This window comes from Equus caballus, chromosome 2 (genome assembly GCF_041296265.1).
Source record: "Equus caballus isolate H_3958 breed thoroughbred chromosome 2, TB-T2T, whole genome shotgun sequence".
NCBI lineage: Eukaryota > Metazoa > Chordata > Mammalia > Perissodactyla > Equidae > Equus > Equus caballus.
The window spans coordinates 122,677,649-122,690,914 of record NC_091685.1 but is presented as its reverse complement, the minus strand read 5'-3'; the positions used below and the strand labels follow the sequence as shown (position 1 = coordinate 122,690,914).

The 13,266-nt window shown below is 41.6% G+C and overlaps 1 protein-coding gene across 9 annotated transcripts in view; it reads right to left on the bottom strand.

Annotated features, from left to right (window-relative positions):
- The window catches only part of ETNPPL (ethanolamine-phosphate phospho-lyase), a 39,732-nt gene extending 28,907 nt beyond the window's left edge, over positions 1 to 10,825 (bottom strand). For 6 of the 9 annotated variants that reach the window (XR_289932.4, XR_002806587.2, XR_011436773.1 and 3 more), the window contains exons 1-6: positions 10,519 to 10,784; positions 5,961 to 6,079; positions 5,537 to 5,696; positions 3,161 to 3,235; positions 2,178 to 2,268; positions 1,146 to 1,262 (exon numbers count right to left, since the gene is read on the bottom strand). Coding sequence is in view for 4 of the 9 variants with exons in the window: in XM_005607898.4 (XP_005607955.1) it covers positions 1,146 to 1,262; positions 2,178 to 2,268; positions 3,161 to 3,235; positions 5,537 to 5,696; positions 5,961 to 6,079; positions 10,519 to 10,574 (618 nt within the window). In the remaining 5 variants the exon portion in view is untranslated. Of the gene's footprint in view, positions 1 to 1,145; positions 1,263 to 2,177; positions 2,269 to 3,160; positions 3,236 to 5,536; positions 5,697 to 5,960; positions 6,080 to 10,518 lie in introns of all 9 variants that reach the window. The other 3 variants (XM_001503543.5, XM_014737961.3, XM_070261594.1) reach the window with 3 other exon arrangements.
- Positions 10,826 to 13,266: the final 2,441 nt, after the last annotated feature.

Here is a 13,266-nt window from a genome sequence, read left to right as displayed (position 1 = left end):
ATGAGGCCGTTGGACTCAAGAGATTGCTTTCTAAAATTCCATGATTTTAACATTCTGAAGCATCCATCTTATATTTGCTCATTGCTTTCAGCATTGTTAACATGACATCAATTCAGTAACAACTGAATGCCAATGTTCTCAAAGAATTATCCAAATCCTTTGAACAGTGAAAAGACCCTATGATCTTGGTAATATAAATTTTTTTCTGGAAGAAGTGCTTACTGTTCACAGGCTACGTTTGAAGAGGAAAAGGGTTTGAACAGCTAGAGCTTAGGGCTACCTGCACAGATATGGCATTGGAAGAAAGGAAAAACATATGGGATGGGAAGAAAAAGGAGAAACAGTCAAGAAATGCAAATGACTCTCCAGTCATTAAGATAAAAATATTTGAACTGTAAAAGCAAAGGCCTCATTTCTATCTCAATTAAGATTTTTTTTTCTTGCTATGTTGATGCCATAAGCCAGTTTAAAGGCAAAGAATGTGTCAAATTGCATTAAAACTCCACCTAAACCCCGAATGGGCTGAGAATTTAATGCCAAGTTGGAGACAGTAGGATGAAGACTGAGAAAGTGGAAACTCTTTCTCCTACTCTGGAGGATTCTGGCTCTGCCTTAGAAGTCCAGGCCCAGATTGGAAGAACACTTTTCTGCCTTGGCTAACCCAGGCTCCGCAGCTTCAGGAAAGGTGACAGTTCCAGGGCAGCATCAAGGATCCCTGTGGGTCTGGAGTCTGCACAGGTCCCGAAGCTCCAGGGCGTCTCTGCTCTTCCTCCCCTGCACCGTGTATCAGTGCCTGCTGTACTCTCCAGTGGAATAGTCTGTCCGCGGCTATCAACCTTTCTTGATCCTCTCTCCCCCTACCCCTTTGGACCAGAGTCTGCATCCCACGGGGAAGGTCAGAATTAGGCCAACAGTTCTGCAACAGGCATAGTGATTGCATTTCCAGAATAAATAAAAGTAGATAGTTTTAGAGGCATGACTATAATAATACACCTTTTGAAATATGAACCAAATGAAAATGTAACCAGAGAAGAACAAAAAGGGAATTTGGATCTAATCCTTTTCCTCCTCTTCAATGTATCACAATGATTTCAACCCCTTTTATAAAAAGATGCTAAAATGTTTCCAAAGCTGTGAATACAAACCTTCCTTCCACGGTTCTGCGCTTCTTCAATAATTTTCTTCACTTCATCTGCATAAGCACTGGCTGGGTCTGCATGGTTTTCTCTGTATTTTCCTCTGTAAATATCTGGAGCTGGTGCCTGAAAACATCAAAGGAGACCGTTTCTCAGGGTTTGCCTCTGACAAATGAACTTCAAAAAAAGAGCATGTCAGAAAGGTGACCATGTGAATTTAAGTGACTTTAGTTTCCTTTGTTCATTCTCCTTAACTTTGCGGAATTCTGTAAAGAACTGAAATGTTTGCATTGTGAACAGGAGCTTGGATTTGCTCCAAGACCCTTATAAGTCAAGACTGCATCCCTATTCACATAAGGAACATATTCAAATCAACAAGTGGGACCATATTATTTGAATATTTCATTGATGAAAACTGCATTAACTATTCTATATTGAAAATAAACCAACACTTACCAACTATATTGCAAATTGTAATCATTCAGAAAACTAGAGTGCCTTAGCACTGATTCCCGATCTTAAAATTTTGAAAGAAGGTACTGATGATTCTCTTAAGAATGAAGGATTGATGATCCTTAATTAAAATAAACACACCAAATGAGTTTTACTGTTTCAACAACTTAATTGGTTTTTAAATTTTATTTTATTTACTATTTTACTTAATACATTTAAATAATAATTTAGCATAGAGAATGAAATTTAATTTTAAGACAGTAATACACACTTGATTCAACTCCAAATTTCGAGTTGGCATTAGTGATAGAAAAAATAATTGAAGATCAAGGGGCAAGAAAAATAAAATGATAGCTGCAAATATCAGCTGTCATTACCACCATACGAATTTGCCTACTGTCAAACTCCTCAATGGAGTTCAAACTCCACCCGGTCATTATCTAGCTCCTTGACTTGAGCAAGCCACATATCTGCTCTGGATCTTTGTTTCTTTCTCATGGCTTCATTTCCATGAGAGGATTGGATGGGATTATCGCTAGGCATTCTTCCAGTCCTAACATTCTGATTCTGGGAGGCTAAGATGCTCACCACATGGACAAATTCTTTCTTGACATCTTTGCCCTTTCGAAATTTATACGGGCTGATCTCTATTAAAGATGATAGGTGACCATGGTAAGCACTGAAAAGAAAAAGAACAGTAAGAAAAATCACTCACAGAAGGATGTTTTTCTAGTATATGAAAAATAGCATTGCATATTATCCAGGAAGAATCTCAACATTGGAGCCAGATTTAACTATATGGGGTCTAATTTTTCATAGCAAGACTGGCCATAAAATTTGTTGAGTTCTCCGTACTCATGTGATAAAACACATGGAAAGCCAAGTATGTATCCTCATAGACAATTTCTCTTTAGCAGGAAAAAAACAATTTCTTTGGATTATATTAAATCTGCTAAATTAGATAGTCTAAATGTGAAAAGTTATTTTCTACAGCTTCATGAAGAACTCCATGTGTGTATATCCTTTAAACGCATTTGATAGCACATTCCAGTAAATTTTAAAAACAACTTTATATCATAGAGTGGCTAAGGGTTTCTGTTTGGGATGGTTTCTAATAGACATCCAAGTGCAAATATTGGCAAATACCAGTTGCTAAGGAACAGGAGGTTTCTTCCAGAAGAACTAAGATTGAGAGGCGATCAGGTGGCTATCAAATTCATTCCTCTCACTTAAAATTCAAGTGGCTAGGATGTCCCTTTTCTGTTTCTTGCCCAGAGATATAATTGGGTAATCTGGACAAGAAATTCTAAATGGCCCATGCATAAATAAAAGGAGGAGGGAGGACTCCTTCCAGCATGGCTAAGACGCGCTACAAGGCCACACTACACGCTCAGAAGGAATGAAGCATCTGCCAGGCCCAAGCTGGCCTGGTACCTTAATACATAACAAAAATCATTGTGCCATATACCCACCCTCCTGTACACGCGCTTATGGTATTAGTATGGACAAGATCAATACAACTTTGTCCCTGAAGGAGCTGCTTGCTGAGAAGTCTTGCATCTAAGACTTACTGCTCAAGGGTGACCACATCTGGGTGGCCTCTGAACTGTCGAGCCAGGCGTAAGGCTAAGTCATTGGCTTCAGATCTATTAAAATAACACAGAGGAAGGGGACAATGTGACAGGAGCTCTTTTAAAAATACTTTCAAGTGTTAATTACAGAAGTTGTAAGATTCCAGTGATTCATAAATGCATAAAGAAACAAGTGGACATCCTCTCCTTGCCCACCCAGCAATCTCGCTTCACCTTCTAGTACAAGTTCCCCAGGTGTCCTCAATAAAGAATGGGGCATGGGGCTGGCCCTGTGGCCAAGTGGTTAAGTTCGCGCGCTCCGCTGCAGGCGGCCCAGTGTTTCGTTGGTTCGAATCCTGGGCGCGGACATGGCACTGCTCATCAGACCACGCTGAGGCAGCGTCCCACATGCCACAACTAGAGGAACCCACAACGAAGAATATACAACTATGTACTGGGGGGCTTTGGGGAGAAAAAGGAAAAATAAAATCTTAAAAAAAAAAAAAAAAAGAACGGGGCACATAGGAGAAACCCAATACAAATTAAGGATACGCTGCTCATTTCAAACCTGAGCCCAGATCTGCCACATCAGTCAGTGCCTAACTTTGAGGACACTAAGAAGCCGCTGTCACCAGGAGGAAGGGAGGCCGCGGGCCCATTGACTCGGCTACTAAACTGTGAGCACAGACCAATATTTGAGGAGCTCCTTATCTATAAAATGAAGGTCATATTTTTTCTATCTGATTTAGAGTGTAAATATACTACTCAGACACAAGGAAGAAACCAATCATTTGTGGGGTGTTTACTATCTGCCATACATCACACTGAGTGTTTTGCTTATATTTATTCTCATAACTACTTTGCAAGGCAAGTATTGCCATCTTCTTTTTATGGATGAGGAAACAGCCTCAGAGAGGTTAAGTAACCAGAATAAGTTCCCACAGCTGACAAGAGGCAGAGCCAGGATTCCGACTGAAGCCTGTTTAACTTCAAGATCATTCCTGGTACCACCCCAGGCTCTGCCACCTCCAGTCTTTGGTGACAGCACTCTTTGGGGCTAATCCTTCTTTGACAGTATAGGATTCTTTAGAAGCAAAAGTCAAATATTATCATACTTAATTTATGAAGGCGAGAATGCTTTATAATGACAAATTAGATCCTAAAATATCTTAATCCTTTGCAAAGAAAAAGAACAATGTTCTAGTTGTAAATTTGGTTTAAAAAAATCTCATTGAAAAGAGAAAAGTGAATCACAGGGTCATAAAATTGGACATTTACAGAATTTCTAATAGTTTTAATACATGGACACATATACATCATTTTAATTTTTTATTTTATTTTATTTTTTTGAGGAAGATTAGCCCTGAGCTAACTGCTGCCAATCCTCCTCTTTTTGCTGAGGAAGACTGGCCCTGAGCTAACATCCATGCCCATCTTCCTCTACTTTATATGCGGGACGCCTACCACAGCATGGCGTGCCAAGTGGTGCTGTGTCTGCACCCGGGATCCGAAGTGGCCAACCCTGGGCTGCCGAAGCAGGAACGTGTGAACTTAACTGCTGCACCACCGGGCCGGCCCCCATATACATCATTTTTAAAATATGAGTTAATGTTGTATAGACAGGTTTCCTCCCAATACAATATTGCATTGTGAGCAATAATGTACTTTTTCAAAATGTACTTTTTAATGTCTACATAATATTCCATAGAATGCATATATAATAATTTGAATTTGCAGAATTTGAAAGTTGGAACACATTTATTCACTTGAATTTATCCCTTCCTTCTTTGTATTTGTGTTGGGGAAATGTGTTCAATTGTCCAAGAAGACAAATAAATCAAAAATCTTACAAAAGTTATATCTTGTTTAGTAGAGGTTTTTTTCCTTTGCTAAAATTTTTTATTCATGCTTTGAAAAAACCATCCGGGCTCATTGATCTTTAGCTCGGAACTCTGCTGCGGGAAGAGGTGAGTGCCATTTGACTAGTCAGGTTTTTCCACGTGAACACCAGACTTGAATCTTTCTGCCATAGTTATGACATGAGTATCTATCCTTTAGGGACAGTAGTGGGTGTGCTTTCCCACAGAAGCCACGGTAATAAAAACCTGAGTGGCTTGCACATGTTCATCATCAGGCTGTCGTAGGGGCGTCAAAAGCCTCAGATATGCTGTCAGGTGTCCCATCTACAACAAGCTCATGGAGGAAGCAGAAGAACCAGAAGGGCCAGATCCCCAACGTGGGGTCACTTAGCAAATGGCAAGAATCTCAGGAAACGTTTTTAGACATCTGTGCTCCACCACGAATCAAAAAGAGTGTGTGGGAGAGTAAACTAGGAGAGTGGCGGGAACGGGGAGGGTGGGGAGCCCGGAAACTTACCCTGAATTTGTAAAATAGCAGACAGACAGCTGCTCCGGCAGGGTCGCTGCGAGGCGCTTGGCGTACTCCACGATGTTGTCGTGCAAGAATCGAGAATTTGTGTTGAGCACTTCCATCTGCTTGAGGGCAGCTTTGACCACTTCAGGGTGACAGTGTCCCACTAAAGGTTAGAAGACAAAAGCCCAAGACATTAGTTACCATTCTAAAAGTCTGGGAAGCGAGAGGATTCTGAAGTGAGAAAAAAAAAGAGTTGAGCTTCTTTCTCTCCCACATTTTGCTACAACTTTTCCCTGCCAGGACGACCGGGCGGCCGTTCAGCCAAGAACTGCAGCCACTGCAACTCCTGGGACAAATATTGCTGGTGCCAAGACCGCCTTACTGGATAAACATATCGCTCAAGGTTCAACAAAGACAGGACACTGACCGTGGGCGACATTGTTGATACAGTCCAGGTACCGCTCGCCTTTCTCGTCAAACATGTACTGCCGCTGGGCTCGCACTATTTTGATGGGATCCGCAGCATACAGAACTTTGCAAGAGGGCCTAGAGATAAGGACAGGAAACACTTTGGTCTGGTAGGACTGCTGGGTGTTTTTCCTTCTCCGTGAAGGTCACCATCAGTGGAAAATTACAGTTACATAAAGGAAAGGAAAACACCACCTGGGTGACACACGTTTTTAAAAATTTCATGTCAGCCTGGAAACTTTTACCTTAATCCCCATTCGTGACACTGCTCACATTTTTTTACACTTGTTTTATTAAATTTGCCATGATTTGACAACTCTGTTTAGAGGCACATGAATCAACTCTGATACCTCTAATTATGCAAACCAATAAGTAATTTTCCTTTGGGGAATTTTGTTCTACCAGGAAAACAAATCTTTTTTTCCTGACACTTACTGTGTGTCAGGAACTCACAATATTATAAATATTATCACATTTGATCCTCCCAACAATCATATGAAATAGGGGTTATTATCATGCTCATTTTTGTGGGTGAGGAAACTGAGGCACAGAAAAATTAAGAAACTTGTTCCAGGTTACACAGCCAGTAGACGAGACAAGCAGAGTTGGACAGCAGACTGTCTTAAGCCACAGCCCAAGGAAGTGCATGCCTGCTGCTTTCTCTCTCTCTCCTTCTAATCTAATCTATAAAGAAATACATAGTACTAAAAGCTAAATACAAGCAACTTGGTGTTAAATACAATGAAGAAGACTTTCTATAAGAGATCATTTCCATGCTTTTTGAGTGGTACGTGTTTTGTATCAAGTGGATTTTCCATCCTTAAATAATGAATCCAATTATTCCACTAACCTCTTAATCCACTCTTTTGAGCATAATAAAAAGTCATCCAACATACTAAAATTAATTGTATTTCTGTACACTAACAAAGAAATAGCAGAAAGAGAAACCAAGACTACAATCCCATTTACAATTGCAACAAAAATAATAAAATACCTAGGAATAAATTTAACCAAGGATGTGAAAGACCTGTACACTGAAAAGTATAAAATATTGTTGAAAGAAATCGAAGAAGACGCAAAGAAATGGAAAGATATTCATGTTCATGTCTTGGGAGAATTAACATGGTTAAAATGTCCATACTTCCTAAAGCAATCTGCAGATTCAGTGCCATCCTTATCAAAATCCCAATGATATTTTTCATGGAAATAGAATCAAGAATCCTAAAATTTATATGGAACACCAAAAGACCCCGAATAGCCAAAGGAATCCTGAGAAAAAATAACACAGCTGTTTGTATCACACTCCCTGATTTCAAAATATTCTAAAAACCTATAGTCATCAAAACAGCAGGATACTGGCACAAAAACAGACACACAGGTCAATGGAACAGAATCCAGAGCCCAGATATAAACCCACACGTCTATGGACAGGTAATTTTCAACAAGGGAGCCAAGAACATAGAATGGAGAAAGGAAAGTCTCTTCAATAAATGGTATTGGAAAAATTGGACAGCCACATGAAAAAGAATGAAAGTAGACCATTATCTTACACCATACGCAAAAATTAACAGAAAATGGATTAAAGACGTGAATGCAAGACTTGAAACCATGAAACTCTTAGAGGAAAACATAGGAAGTACATTTTGATATCAATCTTATCAGTATCTTTTTGAATATCATGTCTCAACAGGCAAGGGAAACAAAAGAAAAAATAAACAGATGGGACTACATCAGACTAAAAAGCTTCTGCAGAGTAAAGGAAAACATCAACAAAAGGAAAAGACAATCCACCAGCTGGAAGAAAACATTTGCAAATCATATATCTGACAAGGGATTAATTTCCAAAATATATAAAGAACTTATATAACTCAACAACAAAAAAATGATCAATCCGATCAAAAAATGGGCAGAGGATATGAACATTTTTCCAAAGAAGATATACAGATGGCCAACAGGTACATGAAAAGATGTTCAACATCACTAATTATTAGGGAAATGCAAATCAAAACTACAATGAGACACCACCTCAAACCCATCATAATGGCTATAACTAACAAGACAAGAAACAAGAAATGTTGGAGAGGATGTGGAGAAAAGGGAACTCTCATACACTGCTGGTGGGAATGTAAACTGGTGAAGCCACTATGGAAAACAGTATGGAGATTCCTCAAAAAGTTAAAAATAGAACAACCATATGATTCAACTATTCCGCTTCCGGGTATTTATCCAAAGAACATGAAAACACTAATTCAAAAAGATATATGCACCCCTATGTTCACTGCAGCAATATTCACAAGAGCCAAGACTTGGAAGCAACCTAGGTGCCCATCAAGGGAAGAATGGATAAAGAAGATGTGGTATAGATACACAATGGAATACTACTCAACCATAAGAAACAATGAAATCTGGCCATTTGTGACAACATGGATGGACCTTGAGGATATTATACTAAGTGAAATGAGTCAGAGGTAGAAAGTCAAATACTGTATAATCTCACTCATAAGTAGAAGATAAAAACAACCACAAACAATCACATAGAGACAGAGATTGGATTGGTGGTTACCAGAGGGGAAGAAAGGAGGGAGGAGGGCAAAAGGGGTGATTAGGCTCATGTGCACCGTGATGGATTGAAATTAGTCTCGGGGTGGTGAACATGATGTACTCTACATAGAAATTGAAATATAATGATGTACACCTGAAATTTATATGTTATAAACCAATGTTATCACAATAAAAAAAAAGAAAAGAAACATCACAAAGGTTTGTGAAAGATCACATTTAGAGACTAAAACTGAATATATTATTTTTATTTTGGTGATTTTGCTCGCACAAAAAATGCCACATATATTGGAGGTAGTTTAGAGGGTAACTGGATACTTATATATTAAATCGATATGCAAGTTTTTAGGAAGTATTTTGATTATTATAAATAGGTAATGTTAAATGTTAAAATTGCCTAAGATTAAGCATCATCAGCTCAAATAAACTAATAGTGAATGAGAATTTTTATTGGTTCAAACTGAGCTGTTAGTTTATACCTATGAGTTAAAACCCAAAGAAAACCTTTGTTAGGAATGTGGACTGAACACTGCAGACTTCCCCTTGTCACTCAGACTTTAGATAGAATTCCTCCAGGCAGTGCACGGCTACATTACTCCTTTCACAGAATTTGTTCTGCTCACATCAGAAATCATTAGGTTTTCATCGGAATCTATATAGGATTGAAAGCTAACATAAAGGAGTGGTGATTAGAAAAAGAGAGGGGGTGATGGGGTCATGAGGGAGGAATCTGACCACTCTGACCCTACTTCGGGGTGGAAAGAGATCTAACTAGGCTCCTATACCATCTAGAAACCTCCCGGGTGGAGATCAGGAGATCTGGGTGAGAACTGCCCAGCACTTCTCCCAAGAGGATGCTGGTTCTTTTCTTTCCCTGTCGCCTAGTCCTCTCTGGCGCCCACTCCCTGCAGCACTCGCTAATTACCTGCGCACATTGCAGACTGCTGATTTTACAGAGGCTAGGGGTCGCAAAGCGCCACAACCTGCACTCATATTTACATGCACCTTTTTAAAAACCAGATCACACTTATTAATCTCACTTGCTCGCTCCTGTGAAGCAGAATGTTATTCCTACTTTCATACAAGAGGAAATCAATTTGACAAAGGTCACACAGGTAACATGACACCCTCTTAGAACCAGAGCCCAGGTCTGACTTAATGCTCAGTCCAGAAGGCTCACCAGTAGATTCCCAAGTTGTTCATACCACGGGCAAAACAAGGTGGACTGGAGAGAACACTGCAGTTTTAAATTCAAGAGAAGGCACAGCTTGGGAGATCAAGGTGGATAAGTGGCATCTTACCCTTAGGAAGGTGTTTTCAAAGTTTTTCTACTGGCTGGATTAAACCTTTACCTCGTAACCAAGCATGCAAGAAGAAAAGGTTAACTTTAAACAAAAGTTATCAGAATTTGTTTTCATAGCCATCGTCAAAAATATTTCTGAGTTCCTAGTTTTGAGAAACTTTCGAGTTGGTAGGAGTAGCGGACAGCTGCCCATCTCCCTCCCAGCGCCCATCCCTGGAATGTTCTCCTTCTAGGGCTATTAACCCTCACGGGTCAAGTGCGCCAGCCGGGCGGCAGCCCCCACTCCTCCGCCAGCTGCAGACACCGCCCCGGGACCCAGCCGGAGCGTGCTAGGAGGCAGCCCCGGCGTGCAGAAGCGCGGCTGGGCGGTGCGGGCGGCAGCGGCGGCGCGCGTGCGCAGGTGCGGCAGGAGGGCGGGCAGAGGCGGCGCGCGTGCGCAGGTACGGCAGGCGGGCGGGCGGGCGGCGGCGCGCGTGCGCAGGTGCGGCAGGTGGACTCGCGGAGGGCGCGCGCGTGCACAGGTGCGGCGGCCGAGCTGGTGGCGGCGTCTGACACCTGGCAGGCGGCGCCCTCGCGGAGCGTCGGGCGCCTGCTCGAGGCCCCCTGCGGCGTTATTTCGCCCTGTCTGCGCTCTCCTCGGGGCTGGCGCCCTTACCCGATGTGCTTCCTCCTCAGCGCCAGGGTGTCCTGCTTGCTGTACAGCTCGCACATGGTGGCGGGGCTGTGGGCGCCCCTCCGAGCCGGCGGACCGCCTCAGTGCGGGCCTTTCCCCCTGCTGACCCTCGCCGGGTCCCCAGGCCCTGGGCGTTGGAGGTTCCCGGTGGCATCAACTAGCAGGGTCATCTCCCTTTTAAGACTTGCTCAGCCTTTGCCCTTCGCCAAGCCCCACCCTCCTCTTGCCTCCGCCGCCTGGGGCCGCTTGGCGAGTCCCTGCACTAACCACTCGTTCGCCTCCCGCCCCCGCGCCCGGTCCAGCTGGCTCTTGCTCCTGCCTGCTGATGCCCACCCCCCTCCCCAGCCCTGTCCCTCTAACCTGTCTTTGATTCTCCTCACTGTGCCTGGTCTTGCCTTTCTTCCTCCTCTGCCTATGAATGCCTTCCTTCCCACTTTCTTTCTTGTTTCTTTTTAGTGTATCCATTATTTTCTCGTAAACATTCAAAGATAGGCGCTCTCTGGACATATCAAGACTCTCCCGTTGGCTCCATTCTCACATTGAGCATAACCTATACGAACTCTACAAAAGTGACAAGTCACGTGGACTAAGATACTATCAGGGGCTCAGCCTATTTCTTGTGAGTGATTGATAATATATACAGTTTTTTCAAACACCCTCTGTAGCAATAATTACACTTCTAATTTATCTAGTGCTGCACAGATTAGAAAACATATTCATGTGACTTATGTGGTTCAGTCCTCAAAACAACCCGAGGGATGGGCATGGGAATTATCATTCTATTAACATATGTCTACCTGGTGGTGCACTTGGAATTCATTCCTAGGTTTCTTGACTTCCTTTAGGATGATCTTCACACACTCATCAAATTTGAAGTTGAATACATGGACATGGGAACTCTAATTAACTACAACATTAAATCATAAGTTATTTTAAGAACTAGAGATCATCTGGTTTAAGCTCTCTGTTCTCTAGATAAGCACCGTGAGGCACAGGAAGGGTCAAGTCTTATTCAAGGTCGTGCAACTTCTTAGCCATAGAGTTTAGATTAGATCATTTCATTCTTCCTATGTTTTGAAAGGCAGCAGAGAAAACTTTTTACCTATAACACACTTGATAAATGTTTGCAAATAACTTTTCTCTTGAATAAAGTTATTTACCTTAATGCACTGGGAGAGGAATAGAATTGCGTTGTCTAGGACAAGTTGAGAAGTGGAGTCCTAGGACGAACAGCGTGTTAAGAATTCTAGGAGTGATAAATGAAGGGCAGAAGGCACTTAGGAAACTTGCAAGGAACCCCAATCACGTAATCTCGTTCTAGTTCCATACTTGAAAGATGCTGCCAAATGTACATTTACTCTCAAACCACCTGGACCTGGCAAAGTTGCAGATAGTCATGCTCCTTCCGTAAACCTCCTTTAAATATGCTTTAACATACGTTCTTTAAATAATGCTGGGCGAAGAGTCTTGGGTCCTAGATCTGGTTCTTCATAAACTAGCTGTGCTTCTTGACCCTTTGGAGGCCAAATTTCTTTGTATTTTTAGAAAAAGAAAAGAACTCTCTCTGCTCAAAGCATCACAAGTAGAGTTTAAAAGAGATTATGATTGTGCCATGTGCGGCAGGATTATTGTTAAAATCTCAATGCTCCTATCTTCTTGCTGCCTTTTTCTTTTTAACCTATCTCTTAGCAGATTTGACCATTCCTTTCTCCTTGAAAGACTTACTCTTTTGATTTCTTAATACTGTGACACCTTCCTGATTTGCCTCTTCTCTTACTCAACATTTAAATGCTGGTATCTCTCAGGGTAGGGTCCTGTGACCTTTATTTTCTCTGCTCTCTTTCCCAAGGTAAGCCACAATGATTCCCTTGGATTTAGAACCCATGAGGGTGCCAAATTTACTCCTCCACCGAGATCTTTCTCCTCAGTCCCAGACTCTCATATCCACTTCCTTTCTTGACATCTCCACTTAGAGGTCTCATGGACACCTGAGACTTAATGAGTCCAAAGTGAAAGCTTTGATCCCCACCCCCACAACTATTGCCTCCAATAAGCCCCCCATCACCAGAGATTTATTCATTCATTCAAACATATCAAATACTCAGTGTATGCCACTGAATGTTCCAGTTGCTGCAGATAAGCAGTGAACTAGACTGCATGATCCTGTCCTCAGTGTCTCCTCCTCTAGGTCTGCACTGTCCAGTACAGAGCCACTAGCCACAGGTGATTCTCAAGGACTTGGCGTGTGGCTAGCAGAACTGAGATGTGGGGTCAGTGTAAAATACACACTATATTTTGAAGACTTAGTACAAAAAAAGTAAAATGTCTCATTAATTTTTTATACGGGTTACTTGTTAAAATAATATTGTGGATACATTGGATTCAGTAAAATATATCATTAAAGTCAACTTCACCTCTTTTTAAATGTGGCTGCTAACAAATTTAAAATTGCATATGTGCAATACTTTTCTGTTGAACAGCATTATTCCAGAGGGACAAAATAAACAGGTCAACACATCGATTAACATGATAATGGCTTAAGTTGCTCTAATTGTGGTAAGGATCTTGAAGGAAGTAAACTGAGCGCAATGATACTTAACCAGAAACCTAGGAGTCTTGGATAATTCTTATCTTTTCCTCATTCCCATGTCAAAGTATTTTTAAGCCCTGTTGACTCCACTTCAAAATACATCTTAAATCCATCTGCTACCACCCTATCTGTGGCCACCC